Source organism: Larimichthys crocea, chromosome III (genome assembly GCF_000972845.2).
Source record: "Larimichthys crocea isolate SSNF chromosome III, L_crocea_2.0, whole genome shotgun sequence".
NCBI lineage: Eukaryota > Metazoa > Chordata > Actinopteri > Sciaenidae > Larimichthys > Larimichthys crocea.
This window is the reverse complement of record NC_040013.1, coordinates 6,053,913-6,081,540: the sequence shown is the minus strand read 5'-3', so window position 1 is coordinate 6,081,540 and position 27,628 is coordinate 6,053,913. Positions and strand designations below refer to the sequence as shown.

Here is a 27,628-nt window from a genome sequence, read left to right as displayed (position 1 = left end):
GACTGTAGAAAACCAAATGTTTATTAAGTAAAGACAAGCCAAGTGCAAAACAGAACAGCACAGGAACAGGAAACGCAGATGACAAAAACAATTTCATGATTTTGAACATTATTAAAATTAATGTACTCGCAGCTATCCAGAGGGGTCATAGACCAAATATGAAGGTTACAGAAAGCCCCAATTATTCAATAATAAAAGAAAGACACACTTAAATGAATCAAAAATTAAAATATACATTTTACCTTTTAGAACTTGAAAAGCTTTAACTATGTACATAGAAATCGATGTCCATTATTCTTCCACAAGGACTCGAACAAAAGTTTCAAAAATGCCCTACATCCTACATACCACACAAAAACACCATAGGAAGAAGAAGAGTGGGCTGAAACAAAGACAAACTATAGGAATATAAATAATAAAGAGTCTGTGGGGGTGTTAAAATAGCTTCACATCCAGTCAGGCAGTGAGGATTCACCTCTGACTCACTCTCTTTAAATAGCAGCGAGCACTTCCTCCACAGCGACAGTCGTCAGGTCGGAGTAGAAGTTGCCCTCGTTGTCGCCGCCTCCGAACACCAGCAGAGTTCTGCTGACAGCGCCGCCGTCCACACCCGCATCTTCCGACTCGTCCAAGAAACGGAGGTGACTGGCTGTCTCCATGGTGATGATGGAGTGCCCCGCCCTGGGGACGGAGAGCTGAGGGAGCCTCACCTCCGTCCAGCTGCTGGTGTCTGAACCAGTGAAACAAAGACCGAAGTCATTAATTGACATCAGAATGTGTCCGGGGCTTCTTCCTAGCCTCCACATTGTATGTGTGTGTGTATTTGTGCAGAATTGTGAGCGACCTCTCACCTATATCAAAGATGAAGGTGTCACTGAGAGCGTTGTTTCCGTTGTAACCTCCGTGTATCAGGAACTTTGTGTCTGAGAGCACGACACTGCTGTGCCAGCTGAAACACACACAAACACACAAATTAAAAGAAATTAAGACTTCATATTGTTTATGTTTTTTGAGGAATGTTGGCAGAATTTTGATGTAAATCAAGAACGAAATCAAGGCTTCTGATACATTTGTTGGTACTGAGGTTTAATATCCAGCTCTATCTGCAACTCGATGTGTGTGTTTAGTTGTATACCTCCGAGGAGAGGGGGCTTTTCCAGTCGTTTTCACAGCAGAAAACTCCATCAGACCTAAGAAACACAAAACTATTTTTAATATCAATTTTGCATGAAGTGATTAAACCTGTGTCCATATATATGTGCCTTGAGCACAAAAACCAGTAGGTGTGTGACTCACCAAGGTCCAACATGTACATGTCATTGTAGCAGACAGGAGTGTCCCATCCACCAAACACAAAGATCTTCCTCTCCTGCATCACACATGCAGAGTGACTGAAAGAGAAGCAAAGAACGAAGGGTTAAGACCAAAAAGAAGAAAATCAAGTGATATAATGCATGTTGATAGAGGACATTTGGAGCAAACCATCTTACCCTGAGCGGGGGGAGGGCGTGTCGCCGGTTACAATAGGCTGGTACCAGATGGAGAGGTGGGGATCGAAGATATACAGCGAATCGCTGCAGCCGTCGGGCTCCGGGTTCGGACGAGGAAACACTCCGCCCAGCACGAACAGTTCACCTCGAAACATGCTGCAGCTGTGGTAGGCCAGAGGAGGAACTTTACCTTGAGCCTGGAGGAGACGAGAGAGGAGGAGAATGTAAGGACGAGCTGGAGACTGGGACTTATAACAAACAAGTAAAAACACACACACTAACCTCCACCATGGTCCACTTCCAGCTCTGTGTGTCCAGGATGTGAACATCATTGAACCACTTCTTGTTTTTGGAGCCTCCAAACACAAAGATCCGCCTTGATTCAGGGTCGTAGGTGGCTGTGTGGCCGATCCTGGCCTCAGGTGTTGGACCCTCTGCCAAAGTCTCTGCTGCAACCCAGGACATGTCCTCTGTTGGAGACAAGAACACACTCTGACGTAGAACCCCAAGACACCAAAGGACACAAATCTCACCGGAGCCTGAACAGATTTAAAAATGTTATTTTTGACTGACTGACCTGTGCAGAGCTTCCACATGGGATCTTTGCAGAACTGCGTCCTGGCTCCCTGTCCTCCAATCAGAATAGCTGTCTGAGCATCGATGGGACACAGAGTCTGACCCCAGCGACCTGACGGGCTGGCTAATGGGGCTACGGGAAAACCAGAGAATTGTTTGTATTTCAAGTGTTAGTGCCTCAAAAACAAAGAGAGTTTAAACATTCCAGAGACAACAAACTTCAGACACAAGGAAAGGTGCTGAGTTCATGCCACATTCCTGAACACTTCTCACAACTTGAGAAACAAACAGAAAACATCATTCTGTAACTTCAGGTGGGCAATGTGCATCAACACACTCAACTACAGGACTAAAAAAGTGACCAAACAAAACAAACAGTGAAGGTAAAAACAACTAGAACTTTGTGATGTGTAAGCACAAACTCACCGCTCTGTGTGGGAGTCTTGCCCTGCCTACTCTTCAGCTTGGCTGCACTCTGAGGAGGCGTTCTTCCCACAATCCCCAGCGTCTCTCCTGTTCCATTAGCTGTAAAAAAAAGGAGAAGGAGACTTAATGGACGACGCGGCACATAAAGAAAGGTTTCACTCCTCCACGCCGAGCTCTAACTTTCATTAGCGATAACTCTCTGTCTCTCTCACCTGTTCCCTTCATCTTTGCTGCATCTCCTCCACTGCTGAACAGCTTCTGGGCTCCTTTGGTTTGACCTCTGGCCTTTCGCACAGGCGTGGTCTTCTCCACGCTACCATTTGGACACACGTTCTCCTCTTCACCCCTCTTCGCCGCCTTGTTCTCATCACCGCCTTCCTCTGACATTCGCCCTCTCTTCCTCTTGCCGTTAAGCTCCCGGGCTGCGAGGGGAGCCACGGTGTCCTGAGATAGAGTCAGAAGAACAGTCATTTATTATTCAGTAAATTAGCCTCAACAGACCAGAATGCAATGCAATGCTACAACACAAACATGTTGGGCTCCCTACAGCTGTAAACAACAAGTTATTACATATTCTGGGTGGCTGAGAAGGATTGTGGTAAATGTAGGAAACAACAAGTGGAAGGAAACGTTAACTCAGGTTATATTAACAAGTGCAAAACGCTAGAAATGTGACTGTTGAACGTAGCTCCTGATGTGGGATTATTCACGTAGATTACCTTTGGTGTGTATTCTGTCACAGCCAGGATGAGCTCTGGTTCTGACCAATCTGCTTTTACCTGAGGAGAGAAATAGAAACAAAACTAATGAATGATTTAAGAAACAGGAACAGATTTAGATATTTTAATTTGTGTGAAGAGTGAAGACAACAATTTAGTCTATCACAATGCATAAATATTGTAATTTTACCGCCAAATGACCTAAATAAAAGTCATACCATGTTACCTTTTCATACTTATGGCTACTAGCTGGACCTAATCCTGAATCTGAAAGGGTGCGTTTGATATTTACCAGGTTTCCTCCTTCCAGAGTGATTTTCAGTGTGACGCTGTCTGTCCATGTCTCCTCTTCCCACTGCTCCCAGGAGAGGCACCTGGAGGAGGTAAGATGCAGGATTCAGTGCAAGGTTTCTCCTTCAATCAATCTGATTATTAATATTCATCTATTGACAATAGATGCACAAGAAAATATCACAAACACAGTCAACTTCACTATGTAGATAAGCAGTCAAAACACTATCAGAGAGAGTCAGCCTACTTGTTGTATGGAGTGAGTTTTCCGATGGTGATGGGGATCCGCTCGGCGTCGTTGAGCTCCGCGTTCACGCAGATCCTCTCCCCCCACGGCCCGCTGCTGAACAGCACCACCTGCCGGACACTGGGCGGGACTGCAACAGACACCCTGCATGACCCGTCAGCACTGACACGGAAGAAAACAGAAGAAATACGTGAATATTTGTCACATGCTGTCCATAAAAACAAGGCTACGTACGGGAAAGTATTTACTGGCGTGTGTTTTCCTATAACAGAGAAGCTAACTGACACAATATCCTCTATAAACAAAGAGGCGCCAATGAGGATTTAGATTTATGACCCCCTATGCTTAGAAATGTGGTTATTTAACAACACTTAAAGTCAACAAACACACAGTTTGAAGGTGAAAAACTATCTCACGTTAACGTTACTGTTGAAATATGTATGTTTGTCGTACCTGAGCAGCCTTTGAGGCGGACCGTTCACGCCAAACACCGCATAAACGCCAAAATCATCCATCTTTGCGTTTTCCTCCAGCAAAGGCGTTTAATGCCGCGCTTCTCCCTCGTGTCCCGCTTTATTCTGACACTATTTGAAATATAAAAACAGCGATATGACGTCTGTCCAGCTCCGCTCAGCGTCTCCCGCCACAGATATGTGTACAATATCCAAACTCCGCGCGAGTTCTGGGTAAAAGCTTGCGAGCGCGTGTTTTTCAGTTGAGAGTACCTGCGCGGGTGGAGTCTGCACTAAAGTATATGGACTAACAAACATCTCCGCCCGTTCGGTACGTGTTGGTGTTGCATCGAGCACACCAAAGGCTGTGTCTCACAAGTCGCAAGCCAATCAGAGGCCAGCATTCAGCACCGCTGCCAGGCGTAACAGAAGCTGCGTTCAAGGACACTTGTCACCACGTTTAAATGTAAAGCTACTGTACGGACTCGGATTGATTTTTAAAATTATTTTATTATATTTTGTTGATTTTTAAAATTTGTATTTCAATTTTAAATATTATTGAATTTAAGTTTATTTTGTTATTTTTTTTTAAATTATCTCTTTATGTCTTATGTAAAGCGCTTCAATTAATGTTATCATCAATAGGTCGTATTCAATAAAATCAATACTCTTCCTTATGTACTGTATGTCTCTAATGATTTAAGTTTTCCTAATATAATGTAACTAACTATGAATTGGTTTAACAAAACAAACAATTACAGCAACATTATAATTGCTACACTTGCAGGTGATTTCAAGAGATACATACAAACTGTAAAATATTAATGTTTGAACTTTATCATATTATAATAACTGAACTCCCATAAGACGCTTACCATCATACCATGATATTAATATCTGATGATATACAGATATAACAGTTAAACAGTTAAACTAGTATGGAAACCTGAAGGATTCAATATTAAATTAATAGATTAGACATTATTTTAAACGTTATTATTCAAATAAATGCATTGTGTAAAACATATAAATGAACTAATAAATAAATACTAAATAAATAATTTATTAATCCCCGCAGGGAAATTGATTTTGCTACAGCAGCTCCCAAACGGTAAGTGAGATAGTAAGTGATAGCAAGAAGAAAACAAAAACTTTAAAACTATACACCTATACAATATCCTATTTTAACACTATATACATATGAATAAACAACAGTAAAATAAAAACCAAGTAACAGTGAGGTAATTATTATATACTGTTATTAACAATTTTAATTTAATTTGAACAACTTTACCATCATATCATCAGTGCTATTATCATCTAATGAGCTGGATTTGAATAATTTCTTATTTTATATCATAATTTATTGGTTAATTTTATACGGAAGCGCATTAAGTTTATAAGGTGTCTATTTGTCTTCCGTAATTTTATGTTTATTTATATGATTTGTTTCATTCTGTCATATTTCAGAAAACAAAATAAAAAAGTTCACATCGCTGCAGAAACTCTGCATCGTGTCATTGAACGCACCCCCGCAGTGCGTGTTGTCGAAAGGCATTGTGGGAGCTGCTGCCGGTGAAAGCTTCTCGAAGAAACCGCAAAGATGATGGTGAGTGAGTTAGCGTCCATGCTCCACACTCAAACATGTAATCCACGTCCATCCTTCACTTCACCAGCCAGCATCTGCACCCGAACCACGCTCACTTTAGACGACTCCATGTTAGCTGCGCCTGGAAGAGATTATTTAGCGGAAATAGTTTTTAAATGGTTTTATTGGACAGTCGGACCGTGTTAGCATCGCAGGATTACACAGCATCAATGGGCGTATACGAGGCTAGCGGTGATGCTAGCTGATATATTTACCCTTTATCTATGAAAGATAAACCGAGCGGAGCTGGTTAACGTTTGAACTTGTAGTTTAAGCCTTTGTGTGTTTGTTTACGATCACCTTTGTTTTGGCTTTGCTGCTTTGTTTGGCAGGTGATTAGCAAGTTAGCTGCTGCTGTGTGTAGCCTCTTTGTATGAGCCGGCAATGGAAACATTTAGCTGTGTTGTCCTGACAACCGGTTAACTTAAACGCATTGCTCCGGTAACTGTTCATCATCAGCTTCTTTCTGTGTGTTCAAACATTTGGCAGCAAATGTGTGACTGAAGCGGACTGATGCTCAGACAAAGAGCGGACGCAGTTCATCACTAAAACCTGCCAGTCATCACAAACTGGTTGTGATATGTTTATCATGTTATGACATGCAGTCTGCTGCACTTAGCAGTGTTATTATCAGACAGGCTGCATGTCTGATGGGTCACCGAAGCATCACACCCTACAGCTACTGCTTCCATTTTGGGTCATCACCTTAAATGGTAACCCTAACCCATCGACTGTCACAGAAGCTAGTGATCGTCACGAGATATGTCGAGTCATATGTACATATCATCACGATATGATGTCACTGAATCATGCCAAACTGTTGCTCAGCCCTAGTTTTACAAATAATGCCCACATCATCTACTATTCACACAACGACATGTATTCGACGACAGGAATCACTTCCCTTTTCTCACTTTATCCTCTTCCTCTCTCCAGCCCACGCCGGTTATCCTGTTGAAGGAGGGGACAGACACGTCTCAGGGCATTCCCCAGCTCGTCAGCAACATCAATGCCTGCCAGGTCAGAAATCCGACTTCTCTCTCTTTGGGTTGTGGGGTTGGTTTTCTAACTATATGTTTAAATCTGTGTAACCTGTTTTTTTTTCTTCTCCAGGTGATTGCTGAGGCTGTCAGGACCACCCTGGGGCCCAGGGGGATGGATAAGCTGATGGTGGACAGCAGAGGTGAGGAGACACTGTTTGATTTGATTGATTGATTGATTGATTGATTGATTGATGAAGGAATAGATTACAGTATGAATTCGTTCTCACCAAAAATGTATGATTGATTGTGTTTCCCAGGTAAGGCCACAATCTCCAACGATGGAGCCACCATCCTGAAACTGCTCGATGTGGTTCACCCTGCAGCCAAGACCCTGGTGGACATCGCTCGGTCCCAGGATGCTGAGGTGAGGAGTGTGTGTGTGTGTGTGTGTGCGGCACATAATTGAAAGTTGTAGGTTTTAAACTGATCCCGACACAGGCGACGATCTCTTCTGTCAGAACATCACAATAAGGTTTTCCTAATCTTTTTCTTTCCTTTGTACCATCCTCAGGTCGGAGACGGCACCACCTCTGTCACTCTCCTGGCCGCCGAGTTCCTGAAGCAGCTTAAGTCGTACGTGGAGGAGGGTCTTCACCCTCAGACCATCATCAGAGCGTTCCGCACCGCCACCAACCTCGCTGTCAACAAGATCAAGGAGGTCGCCGTCTCCGTGAAGAAAGACGACAAGCAGTAAGTGCTCACTTTCACCACAGCAGCTGAGTTTAAAGTTCGATCTGTTGTGTCCTTAGGTCGAAGTTAAATTCAGCTTTTGAATTGTGATTTTTAAAACGTACCCCTCTCCATCCTCTCAGGGAACAGAGGCAGCTGTTGGAGAAGTGTGCAGCCACAGCCCTGAACTCAAAGCTGATCGCCGGTCAGAAGGAGTTCTTCTCCAAAATGGTGGTGGACGCCGTCATGTCTCTGGACGAGCTGCTGTCTCTCAAGATGATCGGCATCAAGAAGGTCCAGGGAGGAGCTCTTGAGGTTTGTATTGTTTACTTTACTTTTATGAAATGTGACCGCAACAATTGGAGAAACAGCTTTGTTAGTCGGTCATGGAAAGTTTGGGTGAAGAAATAAAATCCATCTGTTTCTGTAAATTTCCCAGGAGTCCCAGTTGATCTCTGGGGTCGCATTCAAGAAGACCTTCTCCTACGCCGGCTTTGAAATGCAGCCTAAACGCTACGAGAATCCAAAGATTGCTTTGCTTAATGTGGAGCTGGAGCTCAAGGCCGAGAAGGATAACGCAGAGGTCCGCGTGAAATCTGTGGAGGTACGGAGACCACAACAAAACATGTTGGATGTAAAGTAAGTGCTGTGAAATGAGTCTTTGTTCTTTGCTTTAATGTAAGTTTCTATCTTCCATCTTTTCTGCAGGACTACCAGGCCATTGTGGACGCAGAGTGGAACATCCTGTACGACAAACTGGAGAAGATCTATCAGTCGGGAGCCAAAGTGGTTTTGTCCAAGTTGCCCATCGGTGATGTGGCCACTCAGTACTTTGCTGACAGAGACCTGTTCTGCGCTGGCAGGGTGCAGGAGGAAGATCTGAGGAGGACTATGATGGTAGGACACATACAGAGACAGACATCTGCAGTGGATGTTTGCATTACACGTTATGACTTTCAGCTGTTGATCTGTTACCACCAGACGTGTTCAATATTGTGACCGACCAAAGAAAATGATAAACAAATGTGTGAAATTGACTTCCAGTAAGAATATGAAATGATCTCTGCAGGAATGTAATTTCATTAGTGTTAAAATAGAGTCCATGTGTGCGACAAACCATATTTCTTCTGTTACAATGAACTTAAACGTGACTGATTGTGCGTAACGTGATCTCCAGGCCTGCGGCGGCTCCATCCAGACTTCTGTAGGTGCCATGACAGACGACGTCCTGGGACAGTGTGACCTTTTCGAAGAGGTCCAGGTTGGAGGAGAGAGGTAAGAGTTCACATCTTTGGTCCTTCTCTTCGGAGAATAACATCTTCAGAGTACGCCGCGCATGACCGCTGACCCCCTGCAATGTCTTTAGGTATAACTTCTTCAAAGGCTGTCCGAAGGCCAAGACGTGCACCATCATCCTGAGGGGTGGAGCAGAACAGTTCACAGAGGAGACGGAGCGGTCACTGCACGATGCTATCATGATCGTACGCAGAGCCATCAAGGTCAGTCGACAGATGAACACATGTAGCTCACAGCACTGTGATACTGTTCCACTTACCTGACTTGTTTATCAGGATCCACACACAGTTTGGTTTAGACCTGTATTTTTAAATCGGTGAACCTAAATTCACTTTAATTTGTCAGCCTATCTGCGCACGCCGACAGCAATAAGCTGACTGTATTTCATTTTCAGAACGACTCTATCGTAGCGGGTGGAGGAGCCATTGAGATGGAGCTGTCCAAATACCTGCGGGATTACTCCAGGACCATCCCCGGAAAACAGCAGCTGCTGATCGGAGCATACGCCAAGGCCCTGGAGATCATCCCCAGACAGCTGTGTGACAACGCCGGCTTTGACGCCACCAACATCCTGAACAAACTGCGCGCCAAACACGCACAGGTAGGAAAGGAAAACGTGCTCACTTATCCAACACAACTCTTTTGAATAACACACATTAGGCTTTTGAGGGCGCTTTTATGGCAACTCTGTCTGACTCGCTTCGCTTCCTCTCACTGCAGGGTGGTATGTGGTACGGTGTGGACATCAACAACGAGGACATCGCAGACAACTTCGTCGCATGCGTGTGGGAGCCGTCCATCGTACGGATCAACGCTCTGACGGCGGCGTCTGAGGCTGCCTGTCTCATCCTGTCAGTCGACGAGACGATCAAGAACCCACGCAGCTCTGCGGACGGACCTCCAGGTGGCGCCGGAAGGGGCAGAGGCCGCGGGAGACCCCACGCTCACTAAGAGGAAGCAAGGCCAAAACCCCATTTTAAACAGGCATTAAAATCCAAATGCAGATAGAAGATTGAGTCTTCAGTGTCAGCCGGGTGACATTTAAACATGGAAGCAGGCAAAGATTGTGTTGGATGTTGCTTAGCGTGTTAAGACCTGCATTTGGATTTGAGTTCTAGATAAAATGAGGCGTTGTAACCAGTCACACACACACGTTGAAAAGACAGGTGTAGTCAAACAAAGGGGGGAAAGGAGGAGATCATTTTGAGGTTTAGACTCTGTCAAAGATGGCTGACGTTTCTTGTGTTTCTTTGTCACCTGTAGGTTTTCTTAATGAAACTTTGATTTGGTAACGTCTGTTTAACATTTCAAGTACCGCATCTTCTACGTGTAGCCATTTAACCGAGACAATATTAAATACAAGCAAAATGCAAACAGTTCCCCCTTTTGCTTTCAAATCAAACACACTCCTGTCTCCTCAAAGTTAACCGTTCCTCTCCGACCTCAAAGCTCCTCCGCAATTTCGAATCTGGTTTTGTGTTATGTGGCAAACTGATGTGTAACACGCAAAGTTAAAGCACTGATATCGAGCAGTTCTGAACCATTCACTGGTTACGCTGTGTAAAACTATTTATTGGACCATTCTTATCAATAAATTCACAGCTGGAATCGTACTGTTGACTGTTCATATGTGTGGTATTTGAAACATCTGGTCATGGGTGAGTTTCCTGATAGTGCATCAGTGTATATCAGCGGCAGGTGTACTGCATTAAAGAAGTGGTCTAAGTAAAACGTATGTTAGAAGTAATATTTTATTTTAAAGTAATACATAACGTATTACATGGATGACTTAAAATTAGGGTACAGTCAGGAAGATTCTTTGTTATATCATCGTACAACCTGCACAGTTAGAGAGAAAACACGCTGGAAAAAAACTGTCAAGACGTCGCACACATGGTTCTTAATGTTTTTGTTACATTAACATAAACAGTTAATTACAGCATATGCAAAAAAAATACTGGCTTTAAACTTTTCTTTATGCAGGACTAAAGTTTATTTTATATATATAAACTTTAATAAGATTACATTAAAAATAGAACTCATGGTATTTTATTCCAGAGCTTTCAACTGCATTCAACCCGTCTTCCTCAGGTGTAGTTGCCATAGTGATACCTGTTACATGGCTCTTCAGTCATGTTTAAACATATGGTAACATGTAGTAAAGAGATGTGGTTGAAAGCACCACCAAAGGCTAGTAAGTGCACCTTGAGTTGAGACATTAAACATGAAAGCTTAGTTTCCGCTCAGGCTCCCATCACATAAGTTTGGTTTGAATTTCCCATTTTTGCATGCATGTGAGGAATAATCTGGAGCATACACGGATACAGCTCTTCCTGATTTGCAAAAGAGGAAAAAAAAAACTGAACTGTAAAACACTACATGACGTACTTTATAGGAAACATGCAAATTCAGCAACAGTGCCACAGTCCTTCCTCGTGTGTTTTGATGCATACCGACAGCTTTTATCGTCTGAGATGATTTTCAGCTTGTAGTTCTGCCTTTTTCACCACTTGGTAATGCACAATCACAGTCACACTAAAGAAACAAAGCTGCAGTCCAGGTAGTTGTAACAATATATAGATAGTAAAATGGAATTTAAATGAGGTATCAGACAAGTACTTGTGAGATATTCCTGTGTAATTCAGTATAAGAAGGGAAAAACAAGACTTCATATTGAGCAATTAAGATGAGTTTACCTCTAGGTAGTACATATAATGCATTATGTAAAGTCTTTCTAGGTAACAATCAAATTGTCTAAATACATTTTGAATTATTAGAAGTTATCTGTTGTAGCAGGGACGTGTACTCAGCCACCAGAGTTCACACAAGTGCTCCGCTGAATATTTTCTGGGCCGGAAATGCCTGTGACAGCACCATATGGTGTGACCCGGCGAACTCTTTAATGAATCCAGAAGGCTGACAAATTGATGTCTTCTTTTCTGTGCAGACAGGGCACTCTGCCCTTCAGTATGAACATGTGAAGGCTGGAGAAAAAGTTCATCTCATGATCTTGTTTCTACTCTAAGAGTACATTTAAAGTCTAAATATCGAAATCACAGATGTGAGTTCCTGTTCTTTCTAAAAAAAACACGACGCCCACTCCCAAAGTACCGCTTTTTCTAAAATTATCGTCCCTAAAATCAGTTATTTCTGTGTTTTCCAATCCTTGTCTCGCCTTCCTGCTCCTCCTTAGTTAGACAGGAAGTCTATGGAAGCCCGGACAGAGCGGTTAGACATGACGTCAACAGCTGTGACTTTGATCTCCGTGTCTCCAAACTGCATGGTCGCTCTGATCTCTCTTCTCTCTGGACCTCCTCCTGCTCCTGCTCCTCCCACTGCTCCTGGTAGTGGTAAAGGTTCTGGCAGGTCTAAAGTTATTGTCCCGCACTTCCTGACTCCAGGATCAGAGATGTATGTGACGTCGTCCGTCGTGCTGCAGTATATGTTGATAATGATCTTCCGTTGGCCCAGACGAGCTGGCGTGTAGCTCCGTTTCACGACCTCCCCCAGAGCCACCGACTGGTCGACAGAGACGAAGCGGTCAAGGATGTCGGTGCACCACTCGCGGCCTTCCTTGATGAGGAGTTTGTCACGAGGGTGGCGTCCCTCAACGAACCGGTTCAAGACGCCAACACCGTAGGTCAGGGGACATCGACGCACTCTGACCTGTGAGAGCGAGGGCGTTAGAACATGTGTGGAAAGAGCTAGTCCAGGACTAACAGGAACTCTTGAGCACTCACCACAGTGGGATCCAGTCCAAAGAGAACAGCACCCTTCAGTATGGTCAGTCCAACGTCATGGGGGATGATGATGCGACATGTCCGCCCCAATGCTCTCTGGACTGCTTTCTGCAGCATGGGCGACTCCGCAAAACCACCAACCAGGAAGAGGAAACGTACACCACGCACCTCCGGCTTTACCATCAGTTCCTCTGTCAGAGAGGAAAGAAGGCATGTGACTGGGGCGTCTGATGATTTTTAGTCCATCAAGTCATCTGTTCATTATCTGTTGAAGATCATTGGCGGCAACTGGTCTAGCTTAGTTTCTTGAGAACGTTTCGTCCCATCCAAGAGGCTTCCTCACTTCTGGAACCGAAGGATGAGAGGTGAAACATCTTCAAGAAACTAAGCTATCAGTGACCTTCAACGGACTTGATTGGAGTGTCTGGGCAATGTGTGTTCTTTTGAGAAGTTAGGGAGGAAAATAAGTGGAGGAGAAGTGTACTATCACTGGATGTTTCATGGAGAAATGTTGACCTTTACTCCGTTTTCATCAGCTACGATTTTCTATGTCTTCAATTTGATACATGAAAACCCATTCTTGCCCCTCACTCTTTGTCCTATAGTAATCCAATAAAGGCAAGCAAAGCTACATACTACAAACCCAGTCTCCTGGTTTTGAATGTACCACTGGAATGTGACTGATTTAAAACAGGCACTCAGTTTTTCTGTCTTGACAAAGCTGAAAAAGCAAACAATGAAGTCACCCGCATGCAGAATAAGGGACACTAAGGAAGCCATTACACTCAAAGTTTGTTTTACTTGGTCTAAAGCTGTAGTTGGTGTTGTTTTATCCTTTTTACCAATCAGACTCACAATGCCCATTTGAAAGCAAACAAGTAGCTCAGTCAAGTTCTGGCAGCTTGTCATCTTGTGAGGTCAGAGGTTTGGACAGCATGTGAGAGTCAAAACAAACCCAATTCCCACCTACGTGCATTAAAGCTGCACAAATCAAATATTTTTTTTATTAACAATGGATAAAATGACTCTGTGCTATGTGAAAGGAGTTGCTTGTAGTGATGAATACGCTGCAGTTCCCATCAGCTGTACCAAGATTTTTAGCCTCTTTTATTGACTTTCATTGTTTTGGTTTGCTTTGGTTTACGACCCACAACTTTACTTTTTTGATTTGTTCTTTCTGCTTTCATCAACTTTGTTTCCAGCAGCAGGAGACAGCTTCAAAAACCTTCTGTACCAGCCCAACACCAAATAACTGACAAAGCATTTAGCAGCTAAAGAGCATAGAGGAGATGGTAGAGACCCAAACAGAGCTAAAAGAGAGTGAATGTTTTTTTTGGATTGTCAGATACACTTTTGTGAAGAAGTTGTTTCAAGTGTCATGAAGGTAATAGCATGTCAATAACTGTGAGCTAATGTTCAGCTTGTTGTGGAGTTCTGCCCCCAGGTGGCCAAAAAAAAAAGAAAAACACAAACAAAACAGATGAGTGGTTCTTTAAATATGATGTTCTTGTCTGTTGGCATTTCATTTTACACATAAACCGTCATGTTTTAGAGTCATTTTTGATTATATTCATATTTTATTCTATTTTTAGGAATCTAATCGCAACAAAATAAGAGTTTAGAGTTCCACTGTATGCATGCCAGAAACCCCATAGTGTGTACACACATCTATGTGTGTCTCTTACCAATGTGTTTGACAATATTGATGATGGTCGGCTGGAAGAGCTCGTTCATGGCTTCCTGTGTCAGCCGCAGCATTCCCTGGGACGACCACTTCACTATGTTCATGCTGACACACAGAGAGGAGAGAGTTCGGATCACTGCCGTTACAGATACACTAAATCAATCCAGACTTGTCCCAGCCTGCACTCACTTGCTCCTCCTCAGGGCGGCCTCCACACTTTGCCCCCTGTGTCTCTTGTAGTAGTCGATGAAAGAGAAGGGCAGGGAGATGTTGAGGGCATTGGCCCTGCCCGGCGCCGCCGTCCGTTTCCTCGCCTCGAATGCGATGGTGAGGTCCACCCAGGCCGCTGGCCGCTTGGCTTTGAAACTCTGGATGAAGTCCTCGCCAAAGATCTGGCACAGCATGGCTTCGAAGGCCAGGTCCACCCCAACAGCACCATACGGACCGCCTGGAAGAAAAACTACAGCTTTAGAAACTGAAAAGAATTTGGTTGTTTTTGTGTTTCAGTTTGGTTAAGTTTGTACCTGATGCTTTGTAAAGCTCTTTAAGAGTCCCCTGTGGCTGCTCGATCTGATGGACTGTCAGGTCAACTGTCCCTCCTCCACAGTCTGCAACGACATACCTGTCACCTGCACAAAGAGTTCCCAAACACACACACAGTTTTAATACCTTGTCATAAAATCTGATATTTTTAATAAACCAGCTTATCGGTTTAATCACAGCCAGGAAATATGTTACACAAAACTAGAAGAACATGACGATTCTCCTAAATCTGTGGGAGGAAATTGTGGATGATAACGTGTCTTCATTTTTTGTGGAATGTCATGTTTCCAGTGTGTGTGTGTGTGTGGGTGTTTTCCCTGAAACTCTTCAACCAGCGGACCCTCAAACATAAACAACCCCCAGGCATCTGTGATTGCTGGACTCCATCTGCGAGTGTGTGTGTGTATGTGTGTGTGTGTGTGTGTGTGTTTATGATATGTTCAGCGATAAAACGTTGAGTATAGTTGAACACACCCTAAACATAAGTATGAGTGAGAAAGACAAAAAAAAACAAGATCAACAGAAAAGAACAAAAATGAAAAATGAAGTGAAGGATAAGAGAAGAAAAAGCAAGAGGAGGAAGATAAAACAAGGCTTCTACTCTTTTTGGTTTATACACATTGCAGAGAGTCCCATGGGCTGGGTCCTTCCTGTGTGTGGACGGGAAAGGGATCAGAAAGGGTCAGCAGGGGCGCGTGGCTCCTCAGATTGTTGTCATGGCTCACCAGAATGAAAAAGCTTTGTGTAAAACCAGAGAACGGGGCTGAATTTGATCCCCTGGGTGGGATTTTATCATCCCAGGCCAAACTTGACACTGTGGGTTGTACATTTTGTGGTTGTGAAGAGGAGTTAAGAGTGACATGGTACAAACGTGTGGATCCTTTCAAAAAATATTATACTTTTAACATTACAACCCTGTTCTTGTACAATTGTGACTTCTTTTATTGTCATTAAAGTTTTTATTCATTCAAACATACAGAAACATAAAATTAAACAAAAACATATCCAATATATAACACAATATACTGCATATAAAGGCGATCAGCTCGTATACCCAAATTACAAAAATGTTGCTACTTCACTCTGACATTTTTAACATAAATTATTTTTTAGTAGGTTCATAAATGTAGTTTAAAAGGAATAAAGTAAAAATCTGTGAACTTTTTATCACAAAATGGAAAATATTCATGTTACAGCAAGGGTCCGCTGGTTGAAGAGTTTCAGGGAAAACACCCACACACACACACACACTGGAAACATGACATTCCACAAGAAGGAGACAAATGAAGATGGAATATGAAAACTAGACACATTCACACACTGAAAAATATATTTAAAAGATGTTTTACAAATTAATTTAGTCATTTAATGTATAATAACTGTATCAACTGGTTTGAATTAAATACTGTAAAAGTCTTATTCTGGTGGCACTCTCCAGGCTCCATATTAATATTTGAATGAATGACAGTCACATAATTCTGAATGGTGGCAGGTGTCATGATGTGGGGACCAGCACTGACATGCTGCTAGCTCAGAGATGGCATAAATCGCAGTGCTTGAATATTTTGAATATTGAATTTTTTTTTTTACATTTTTAAGTTGAGGTAGACAGGAGTTAAAGTCAAGAGAATAACATGCAACCAAGAGTATTTAAAACCGCAATTTGTTTTTCAGTACACCAATTTAAACAGACAGATATTGTAGATAATGTGTGGAAACATAAACCACGCTGAACTGGCAAAGAACGCTGAGAGAGAAGTGTGTTTGATACCCCTAGTCAGTGTGCAGGGGTTAAAAGTCAAAATCATTAATATCTTTGTGGGGTCTGTCTATGACACACACACACACACTTACCAGTCTGTAGCTCTGACCACAGCTCTCCGGTCCCACTCTCCACCAGGAACGTCCTGCTGTGTCTGGATCGCCTCAGCTGTTCCCTCGCTGCAACAAACACACACAAACTAAATACACAGAAGTGCACAACATATTTACATCCAGCTTGAGTTATGGATGATGATCTCTGTTGCACAAGCACGTCATTAAATCAGTTCAAAGAAGTCACATTTAAGTGAAACATAATGGTTATCTTGTTCATATGGCCTTCTCTCTCTGTGTTCAGACAGGAAGCGAGTTTTTTTTGTTTTTTTGTTTGATCTGCCAACTGAGAAAATAAGCAGTCAAGCTTAAGGTTTGATAAAACAGAAAACCAGACATTATCATCAGCAGTTTCTTCACTTTATTTATGACCAGCGAGGCTGAGGAATGCTGACCCACTTAAGATTAAGATTGCTCATTATTTTGACATTTAAAGAGAAATTTGAAGATACAGTGCACCATTTGCGGGGAAATTTGCCTTTTCACTGTCTTTTTGAGAGTGTAACAAGAAAAAGCTGAAGCTCCTTAAAGCTTTCTAATGCTGTGTCTTACCTTGCGTACTTCCATACTTCCACACTTGCTATTTTTGTGTTTACACTGTCAATTATATAAAAATGCAGTGTACTGTGAGTACCTGAATGGTGCACTCGAACGGGGTGGGACCACCGGCATTGTGAAAATGGTGTCAGGGGAAGCTGCTGGAGCTGAAGCGGTTGCAAGAATATCATAATGTACATATGTTTTAGATTTATATTTCTGCAGTCAAATGTTTGCTCTAATGCTCTGCCCGGTCGCAATTTGGTGAAGAAAAAGAAGCAGTAAAATTGTATGGACTGTCATTTTCGGTAAGTGCACAATTGCTATACTCAAATTGCAGAAATTACTGCACTACACCAGGAGGTACACTATGTAGAAGTGTACTAATGGAAGTACCTGAGTTGAGATACAACATCTGGTTCAAAAATACCTCTATAGCTCACTAATTACCATGTCATTCATACAGCACATACGTACATTTATGGTGTCGGGTTGAGTGACTTACTGTACTTCTAACTACAGCGAGGTTACCAGGCAACCAGCACTGTTGCTGCAGACCCACAGAAGTACTTGGTGACTGGATAAACTGTTGTTTGCTAAGCAAAGCTTCCAGCAAATAACTCAAGCCACAAATTGTTCACTTTGACATTTCTGATTTGTCGGCATATTTTCAAACCAGCAGGCGAACTGTTTCCAGCTGCTTGCTGCAGTATTTATGCAAAAATAGGCTAATCACCTCCCAGCTCCAGCTCTGTACACGACTCAAAATCAACACTCTGTGTTTCCTGCTGGACGTGTAAGTAAACCACTGTTTGCCACATGTTCAACTTAAGGAGTGATGATGTCGATGTTGTTTACAACCTGCTTCAGCCAAAAAATAAATAACGCAGGTTTACATACAGAGTGTAACATAAGACCTTGCTACTGTACACATATACATATTCATCTTTCATAGACAGAGGCAATGCAAGGATTTCTTCATCCTATGGGCACAAGTAGGAGTTCTTGTCCCCCTGAAATATCAGCGTTTACCACAAGCGTGTAACATTCTTTGTCTGTATAAACACACCGTGGCGTCAAACATGAAAAAATCATCACTTTCAACATAATGAAGGTGACTGTTTTCAATTTATACAGTATAATAAGGCTCAAACTAGTTTCATAATCCATGAGGTTGTGACATTTACCAAACGAAAAGTATAAAGTCTTTTGATCTAAGTAAAACAAGAACAACATACCAAAACCAGTCATAATGTTTTCGCATGACCGAAGCAATTTGTTGGAAATTAAGATCACTCTCACATTTCAACTCTCTCTCTTCATTCGCAACATGTAAAGCGCCTGACTGGCAGGTTAAGAGTACGAATGGAGGCCAACGAAAACAGCAACCACAGCTCAAACACAGCTGACATAAATACCTGACAGCCTGTTTGACAGAGCAGATACATTATGCCTCCATACGTGGACGCGAACCTTTGAAATGAGACATAATGGCTTTAAGATGAGAAATAATTACAGATCAAATAAGGGAGGGTTGAAAAAAAAAATGGCAGGGTCGTAGGTAAGCTATGGTCCTGATGTAAAAGTGAGTGTGTACGTGAGTGTGTGTCGTAAGTCATAGGTTTGACATTCTGTAGCGAAGTGTTTGTATAATTTAGGTCACAGTGGTTTATACTAGATTCCTTCAAACCCCACGAGCTCTACACACCACACAAATTAGAATAAGAGGAGGGTATAATAGAACTGCGGTGGGAAAAGCAAAAAAGAAAGAAAGAAAGAAAGAAACATTGAGCAACAATGACTACATTGTCTTGAAAGCAAGTACAGTTGTTTTAAGGCCTTGGATGACGCAGGAGGTAATGTATGCGCGTCTATGTGTGAGTGTGTGTCTTTGTATGGGGGGTGATGAATGAAATGCAAGTCTGGAAACCATTTACAACTATTTGAAACAGCAGAAAAGAAAATGTATGTGTGTGTGTGTGTGTGTGTGTGTGTGTGTGTGTGTGTTAATGACTCCCCGGTGCTATCTTTGGAGACGAAATGAGGTGGAATAAAAGCTAAAGATAGTAAAAAACCATGACCGTGGTGCCAAGTGTGTGTGTCTGTTTGTGCAAAGTCAGAGAGGGAGCAAGTTCTGGAGAGACGGAGGGAAAAGAAAGAAAAATGAACGTGAGTGAAGGAGAGGGAGAATGACAAGCCGGGAGGGGGTGAGATCATAGTCTCACTGCACCTTGTTCCAATTACAATATCCTGTGTTTAGTGTGTGTCTTTGTGTGCGTGTGTGAATGTTCTTTGTGTGCGTGTCACTGACTGGATATGTATAAGTGGGCCTGTGCAGGGGATTTTGGACGGCATGTTCGTTCACTGAATTATGCATCGGTCGCCTGTTTTTCCCAGCCTGAAATCGCTCTTTGTTCCTTCGCTGCAATTTAGTAGCATTTTCCTGCAAACACAAATGCTTCAATGCAGCTTTGATATGGAGCTGTTATAGTTTAAGTTGTCGCTTTTAGTTGTACATTTATTTAAAAATGTTATGCACTCATGTAAGCTTTTTGATCTGCATGCTATGTTGCAACATTATAGGATGCAGAGTTGCTGGTCCCCACATGTTTAAAGCTCCACTATTCAATACTTTTATATTAACAATGGGTCAAATGTGGAAGAAGTTGCATGAAATCCAAACCCGACTCTGCAGTCGCCCTCGGCTACATGTTGTGTTTTAGCATCTTTCAGCTCATTGTTTTGGTTTTCTGTCCTGCGACTGTTTTGTTCACTCTCACTGTTCTCATCAGTGTGGTTTCTCAGGCTCAACAGGCATGACAGATACAGAGTGAAGCATTCAGCTTCTAATGAGCCAGATCCTTTAAGAGAGGAGACCAAAACAAAAGCTAAAAAGAAAAATAACACTAAACTTGCATTATTTTGATTGCCAGAAACTCTTTTTTTCAATGAATACTAATGTTGCTCTGTATCTTCTGGACGTGTGTCTGCAGCTGTTTACTTGCACGTTTGTAAAATGAACTTTATAAAGTGGTAATATGTCAGTGTTTATGGCTTGTTACGCTGGCTCCAAATGCTATAAAGTCCTTAAGAAAAAGCCAGGCTTGAAATAGAGCTGCAGCAAATTCAAAATGTTTCCTCCTTGCAACTGTGAACAGAAATCTGTGCCATAGTTTCTCCGGTCATCTGAAATGGACACTGAAAGAGAAGTGTTTTTTATAAAGCGTAAACTTTAGTTCAGCTCGTCTTTTCTAAATTTAAAGCCCGTTCCTTTGACTTTTTATGAAAGAACCACATATTTTGTTACATGTATCGTTTGTGCTGATGATTAAACCACATGACTTTATACTACTCTCCAATGCCAGTTGCCCAATATTGTGTACAGTAAATCAACCCTGGATGGCAGAAATAACCTCTCTGGATACTTTCAAACTTAGTTTGTCTGACACACATGGCCTGTGCACACAAGCTCATACACACACACACACACACACACACACACACACACACAAAATACACAACTGCAAAGTCATGAAGCAAAACCACAAGCAGTATCTGAAGTCAGATCTTTACCCTCAGTGCTCTCTCTTTCTTTTCACGCACACAAATGCAGTTGCATTGCAAAAAGCCACAATCCCCAAAGGGGGGAGTCAAACAACAACATTTCCAGGAACACAGTGTGGTTTCATGTTAATGACAAACTCTATATGAAGACACCCACAGAAAAAGTACACACACCAACACACACAGACTCTCTCTCTCTCTTTCTCCATCTCTCTCTCTCTCTTTCTCTTTCTCTTCACTACCTTGTCTGAAGCTGGAGTCGAAGGGCCTGGACCCCTCCAGATCGAGGCCATTTGTGATTGGTTGCAAGCTCAGGTCGATCACCTGATGGAGGCGGAGCTTGCGGCAGTAAATGGACGCAGCTTCTGGTTCCAGAGCGATGAGGAGCTGCTCGGGACAGTCGGGAGACACCAGACCAGCCTGGAGGAGGAAAAAATATGAGCATCACTATTATTATCATTATTGTTATTTTTTATTATCATGCAATGTTTTTGACTGTATTGAGATACTTGATGACTGAATAAGAGAAAGAAAAAAAAACAGAGAAAATGAGACATACTAGTATTAAAAAAACAGTTCTCAGCTTTGCTCCTTATAAAGTGCCATTAGGAAATGAGTTGGTATAAAAGCATTAGTCTTGATGTATTGGGAGTAAAGTTGAGTGGCTGGAATGATGTGTGCATGTGTGTGTGTGTGTGTGTGTGCGTGTGTGTGTGTGTGTGTGTGCAGGGCGGGGGTCTGGACACCACTTCCTGTGTTTGTACGCCGGTCTCCCTCATTGTTCACTTCTGATGACATCATCATCAGCAGGAAGCACACACACCCCGACGGCCTCAATCTGGGAGGCGGTGCAGGGTGTGTGTACGTATAATGTCAACGTGCATGTGATTAGTGTGTATTCATCAGACTATTTATGTATGTACCCGGGTGAGTGAAGGGCAGATGAGAGATAATATTTGACAAATTGATCGCAGCACGCGTGTGTGTAAAAATTTCAAAATTAAACAGAGGGAACAGGAATGAGGGAGGCATGACATTAAAAGTAAAAGGTTGTACAGTCTTTCCCATGAACTATTGAACATGTAATGCACACACATACACACTCACACACCTACACACACACACACATATAGGTCGGTCCCTTCCCATTGATACATATTGTGATAGGACGCCCTGCATTCCTGTCTGTGTACGCACACTTCCTACAACCCATTGTAATGCGTATAGTACGCTGAGCAATAGTGTGTATGTTGGTGGCAAGATATACAGGGAGAGTGTGTGTGTGTGTGTGTGTGTGTGTGTGCGTGTGTGTGTGTGAGAAAGAATAGTAACTGATCTTCCATGGGAACATTAATCAGACTGCTGTTATCTCATGCTTTATATGCTGCCTTTCTTTCCATCTTCTTGTTGTTCTTCCTTTCTCCCTGTCACACACACTCACACAGACTCACATGTGTGTGTTAGTCATACAACATGCATAGAACAAGTTATAGTTGTGTGTGTGTGTCTTACCAGGTACGCAGCCTCTCTCATGAACTGTTTGGCAGGTTGTCTCCACACAGCAGGGACAGTGATTACCCATCTGATCTCCTCTCCCTCCAGCACTGATGACGACTGATCCTTCACTTCCTGAAACAGAATCAATGAAAACACTTTCTTTGGTAAGACACTCAAAATCAAACTCAACATACGGGTCTCCGTCAAACCAAACCTAAACAAAGCAATGCACTTCATGAGCTACAGAACTGCAACATCGTGGCTTGCAAAACAAATATAAAAATAACACACATGTAAACAGTGTATAGACATCATACTGCAATCATAAGCTGGGCCTTTAAAGTTTACCTTTAGAGCGTGTTCCCTGAAGAAATGCAGGGCGTGAGCAAACACCTCGATGGCCCTAACCCGCCGACCATTGACTGCCTCCAGCTCCGTCTCCATGGTGAGGTCCTGGAGCAAAAACAGTCACAACTGCTGAAACACTGCTGCAAGGGCTAATTTGACAGTTTAATGTTGCACTTTGGTCAAAAACGAAGATATTCAGATTTTTAATCCTCAGTATGGTTCGAAAATCACTGCATCCTACACTTCCCACAATGCAACTTGATAGTTTCTTCATTAGAGGTTTTTCTGTTATAAATTTGAATTGTTAAGTCTAAGACACGTTAACCCTGATGACATCACTATGACATCATCAGGGTTATTATCTCAGGCTTTCTTTCACTACTAGCTGTACATCCTTCTGCCTCTCTCATCTCTCTTACACTTGTGCTGTGGATCTTCATCTTGAACTTATCAAAGTAGAGCCAGTGACGGGCCTCCTCTGGGTCCAGGTCGTGGTAGAAGTCCCGTGCTGCAAACCCAAAGCTGTGGAACCGCAAATCAGGAGTCAGCAGCAGACACGTCGGGCTCTTCTGATTGGCCACTCCAGGGTCGCCGCCCTCCCAGCGCCTTGATGGATTGGAAAATGATGTCAACAATAGAAAATAATAGAACAGAATAGAATTGGAGACAGTAAACAAAGAGTCTTACTTCATCATGTGTATGGCTTCTGAGTCCTGCGTGAAGCTGAACGCATAGCCACTGGATGTCGTCCCAAAGTCTATCGCAACGACAACTGAGAACGGACAGGACATCCTAGGTCGGACCTCCACCCTCTGTGAGAGAAAGAAAGGGAGATTCATCTGATTCATCTCCTTTTCATCACTGTCCTGTTTTTTATTAACCACTCTGGCGGTGCGACTCTGTGGCCTTGACCCTTCCTCTAATGTTTTTATTTCTAGTGATATATCTCAACAGATATTGGATAGATTGCCACAAACTTTGGAACAGGCATTCATGTCCTCCTCAGGATGAATTAAGTACAGCCTCACACTGCTGTAGACTTGTTTATAGTCAACACCTAAAGGAAGAAATTCACAGAATTTGTAACCATATACAAACATCACAGTGAATGTGGACTAACATTTCTGTCTGGAAAGGAAGCACAAGTGGGATTTAAACCAATAACTGGTTTCTAAGAGGGGAAACTTTAAATTAGAAGTTGAGATCTCTGTACTTTCCCCTGTTCTCCTGTCCTACTTTAGTACTCGTGAGAGTTAGTGCCAATGTATATATTCCTTTACCACAGACTGTGGTCTTTATAGGTTACTTGTCTGAATCCTACTCCTCACTTTAAACTGTGAGTGTAAGTGTTATTATAAACCACTAATAACAGTGAGAAGTGGATGTGGGTTTACAGGTCTTGTTTAAGAGCTCTATATAAAGAAAATAAGTAGAGAGGAAAGGGTGTGTAGGAGTGACCGTGGTAATTCTGTGTGTGTGTGTGTGTGTACATAGTTACCGGTGAGGGTGAGGGTGTGAGGGGGGTGATGCTGCAGTCATTTCTAGCTGTGGCAGGCGACGAAGGGGCTGATAAATTATCACCTGCGGATTAAAAGAAAAGAGAAAGATAACAAGATGCAGCTTTGGATAAAGTTTAAAACCTCATCATTAGCATGTTTCAGCACTGGAAATATGCCACACGTACGCATCTCCAAACCTGTGTATCTGTGTGTTTGTGCTGATGTGCACCCGTGGGAAAACTCTCTTATCACAAGGAAGTATCCATCATTGGACTGTCCTCAACTGCTGATGTTAACATACATGTTCACATGCAGAGAACCTTATTTTTCAGCGTTGGAGATGAGCAAGTAAGGGTGTGAACACACATAACCTGAAGCCCCCGAGATATCAGATTGAACATTTATAGTGGACTGGAATGAGTGGAATGTCACTGGAATCTGATGTGAGTAATATTCCCAAGTGGGAGAGGGACATGGAGAGGCCAACGTGTCCATGCTCCAAAAGATAAGCAGAGAGAAGATAGTGTTTTTTTGACCTGGTTTCCATAGTAACGAAGCATGTGTATAAACTGTGTGTGTGTGTATCTCACCGGGTAGCTGTAGACTGTTCGGGTCCGGCTGCACCACGTCAGCCATCTTTACAGGAGCCAGGATCTGCAGAGAAACACACAAACCCCCCCAACATGATGCATATAGATACATAATCAGTTATGAATCGTGTAAAACTGCAGCTCTAAATAATAAAATAAAATAGTTTTGACATTTTAAGTGATTTACGGACATATTAATTTATTTTTGGCCAATTGGGGGCAACACAAGAACTGTAAATACAATACTAACACCTTCTAGAGTTAGCAAATGGGTTATATGAGGCAACATTAGGATTTATTTGGTGATGAACACAAGTCAGATTCACTCTCTTTCAGCTCTGTTTTTGGTCTCCACCAACTCCTGTTTGAAATATGCTACACTATGTTCACCAGCTAGTCGCTAACTTTGATTGTCTGCTGTTAGAAGCTGCACAACATGCGTACAGTGGGTTTATTAGAATAAAAAAAACAGCTGCATGCTACAGCTGGAAACAGGGTTGATGATAACCCTGGTTACCTGGTGATAATTTTCTTTTCATGAAAATATAATGAGCACAGCTTTAAGTCATTATTTCTACTGAATAAACTTGATACCAAACACCTCATGCACATACTGTATAGGGAAAGTGAGCTCAGTAGTTAAGATGGTGGTTGTGACCAGTGCGGTTTCGCTCCCTTCTTTACTCATAAAGCCATAAATTTAAATTTGGGACACTAATGATTCATTCATGTTTGTTCCATCAGTACTGGTTGTAGCCCATATTTTAAACTAAGCATTCATGTCGTGAATAATATGAAATAAATATAGTACACTAGGTAGAGAAAAGGGAGCAATTTTGGACACACTTAAGATATTTATCAGCCAAGGAGGGGAAGTGAAGAAGACACACCCCAGCCATCTTTCACAACACACACTTGTACTTCCAGCTCCCAGCTACTATAACAATGAGTGGACGCATGGGAAAGTTTACATGTAAGTTTATCTGAAGACCTGCCAGATACCAAACACGTAAATGCCATATGACTATAACGTAAAGCAACTAAACAAACAAGAAATGTAACCTGATGAAGACTCACATTTATAACTGACACATTTTATGATCAAAAGCACGTGCGTGTGTGCGCATGTAACATATGTGTGTATAGTGTGTCCTCCTGCACATGCATTTACTTTGTGTGCATGTGTGTGTTGTTTTCATTGGCTTGTCTGTGTTTGTGTGTATTGTATTGCAGCACTGGGACTCATTGGATGAGTCTGTGATCTGTGGCGAGAGCAAACCGAACGGACGAGTGCAATGAAACAAAGATGTGTTTGTTTAAATCTCTTTCTGTGAGTGCTGGCGTGTGTGTGTGTGTGTGTGTGCGACTGAGAAAGTGAGAGAGATGAAGGGAGCGTAAGTTTGTTTGACATCCTTTCTTTGCGTACATGCATGCAACATCTGTGTGTGCGTTTATTCGAGCACGAAACATTTGAATATAAAGTGTTGGTTTGTGTGCATCTCTGGCATTCTTTCCCTGCGTCTGTCCTTGCAATTTGATGATAAAACCAGAGAGAGGGTGAAACTCCACATCTCTCCGTTGCTTCATCTTCTCCCACATACTTTTTTCTTTCCTTCTTTCTGCTTTTTCCCCTCTGCTCCCATCATCTCTTTACGATTTACACCCCCTCTGCCCGTCTGTTCTTTTCTTCTCTCTGTCCTACTAAGACACACGACTTCCATCTAGCAGGGGATCAGCAGAACAAGCAACTCTAACTCCCCTGAGACGTTACATTATGTGCAGATTGTGCAACACACTCCACTTTTATGCACCATTAACATTAGAGCTTTGAAGTATATGGAGAAATTTTTGTCACAGGCAAGACAAACTTTAGTAGAGCTCATTGCCATGAAGCTTTGTCTTTGACAGTTAATATCCATCAATGCAAAATAGTACAAACATTCAATATATAATTAGTACAAAGATTATAGTTTAGAAGCATAAATCAAAAGACAATGGAAGTTTTATGTTATATTTTGTCCAAAACAGCTCATAAAAAGTTTTTTCTTTGAATGTTAACTCACCTCTCCGTATGCAACAATATGCCCTTGTCCTGATTTTTTTGCCTCTCCAAAGTATTCCCAAACGCTAAAAGTTGGCAGTCCAAAGTTTGGAATTTGCCTCCTGGGAGGGAGATGGAGAGGAGAAGAACGGGAGGAAACTGTGACTGGAAACAAGAGGATGCTTTTCTAGAAATCCCTTGTTAGAAAAATGTAACACTTCCCAGCTGACTTGTAGGCAAGTTTTCCCCCCAAACTGGAGTTCCCTCCGCTCAGAAAAGTTCACAATGAGGCGTGATGGACGAGCTGCAACCTCTTCTTCTCCCTCTGAGAAAATCCCAGCTTTTCCTAATGAGGTTTTCTGAGTTGGATTTGTAGTTCTGTCTCCCTGCAGCCGAGCTCACCACCTCTCCGCTCTGCACAGGAATGTCAGAGAAACACTCACACAAGTTGCAGGAGTGGGAGGGCTGTGACAGCACATTGTGGGGGAATGCTGGGGGACCTACCTCACTGGGAAATTGCTGTGTGTATATGTATTGTGTGTGTGTGTGTATCTGTGGGTGTGTGTGTATCTGTGTGTGTGTGTGTGGGTGTTGGAGACTGAGGGTGGAGTATTCCTGCAGCAGGCGGTGTATCCCAGTTAAGTCATCTTGCCCTTTCTCTCCCCTCCCACTCCTCCATATGTATCCTTCCTCTGTTTAATTATCTCTTCCTGTCTTCCTCTTTTCATCTTGACCTCTTCACACGCTGCTGCTTTCTCTTAATTTCTTTCTTTGTCTCCTTCCAACTTTATCGCTTTACTTTCCTACAGTTAAACTTCATGTAACGTTTATCTGCAACTTTGTAACTTTCGCA

The 27,628-nt window shown here is 42.5% G+C and overlaps 3 protein-coding genes across 3 annotated transcripts; 1 reads left to right on the top strand and 2 right to left on the bottom strand.

The window, feature by feature from the left end:
- On the bottom strand, nucleotides 1-4,477 carry krcp (kelch repeat-containing protein). Its single transcript, XM_019255630.2, has 13 exons — nucleotides 4,203-4,477; nucleotides 3,750-3,911; nucleotides 3,504-3,585; nucleotides 3,212-3,271; nucleotides 2,705-2,936; nucleotides 2,493-2,591; nucleotides 2,068-2,199; nucleotides 1,773-1,960; nucleotides 1,491-1,687; nucleotides 1,297-1,391; nucleotides 1,136-1,190; nucleotides 852-949; nucleotides 1-730 (listed from the first exon to the last, which is right to left on the bottom strand). Exons 1-13 carry the CDS (start codon nucleotides 4,262-4,264, stop codon nucleotides 492-494), a joined length of 1,701 nt encoding a protein of 566 aa, XP_019111175.2. The 5' UTR covers nucleotides 4,265-4,477; the 3' UTR covers nucleotides 1-491.
- Nucleotides 4,478-5,687: 1,210 nt separating this feature from the next.
- On the top strand, nucleotides 5,688-10,470 carry cct7 (chaperonin containing TCP1, subunit 7 (eta)). The gene is made up of 12 exons (XM_019255648.2): nucleotides 5,688-5,810; nucleotides 6,786-6,869; nucleotides 6,963-7,032; nucleotides 7,150-7,256; nucleotides 7,404-7,582; nucleotides 7,705-7,876; nucleotides 8,001-8,165; nucleotides 8,270-8,458; nucleotides 8,739-8,836; nucleotides 8,928-9,060; nucleotides 9,252-9,458; nucleotides 9,578-10,470. The coding sequence occupies exons 1-12, from the start codon at nucleotides 5,805-5,807 to the stop codon at nucleotides 9,806-9,808; spliced, it is 1,641 nt and encodes a 546-aa protein (XP_019111193.1). The 5' UTR covers nucleotides 5,688-5,804; the 3' UTR covers nucleotides 9,809-10,470.
- Nucleotides 10,127-27,319, bottom strand: LOC104918162 (heat shock protein 12B). The gene is made up of 14 exons (XM_027277681.1): nucleotides 26,798-27,319; nucleotides 24,735-24,798; nucleotides 24,144-24,226; nucleotides 23,333-23,457; nucleotides 23,065-23,251; nucleotides 22,646-22,750; nucleotides 22,313-22,429; nucleotides 21,043-21,220; nucleotides 16,679-16,765; nucleotides 14,806-14,910; nucleotides 14,471-14,729; nucleotides 14,283-14,386; nucleotides 12,598-12,788; nucleotides 10,127-12,523 (listed from the first exon to the last, which is right to left on the bottom strand). Exons 2-14 carry the CDS (start codon nucleotides 24,778-24,780, stop codon nucleotides 12,047-12,049), a joined length of 2,064 nt encoding a protein of 687 aa, XP_027133482.1. The 5' UTR covers nucleotides 24,781-24,798; nucleotides 26,798-27,319; the 3' UTR covers nucleotides 10,127-12,046.
- Between the last annotated feature and the right edge of the window lie 309 nt (nucleotides 27,320-27,628).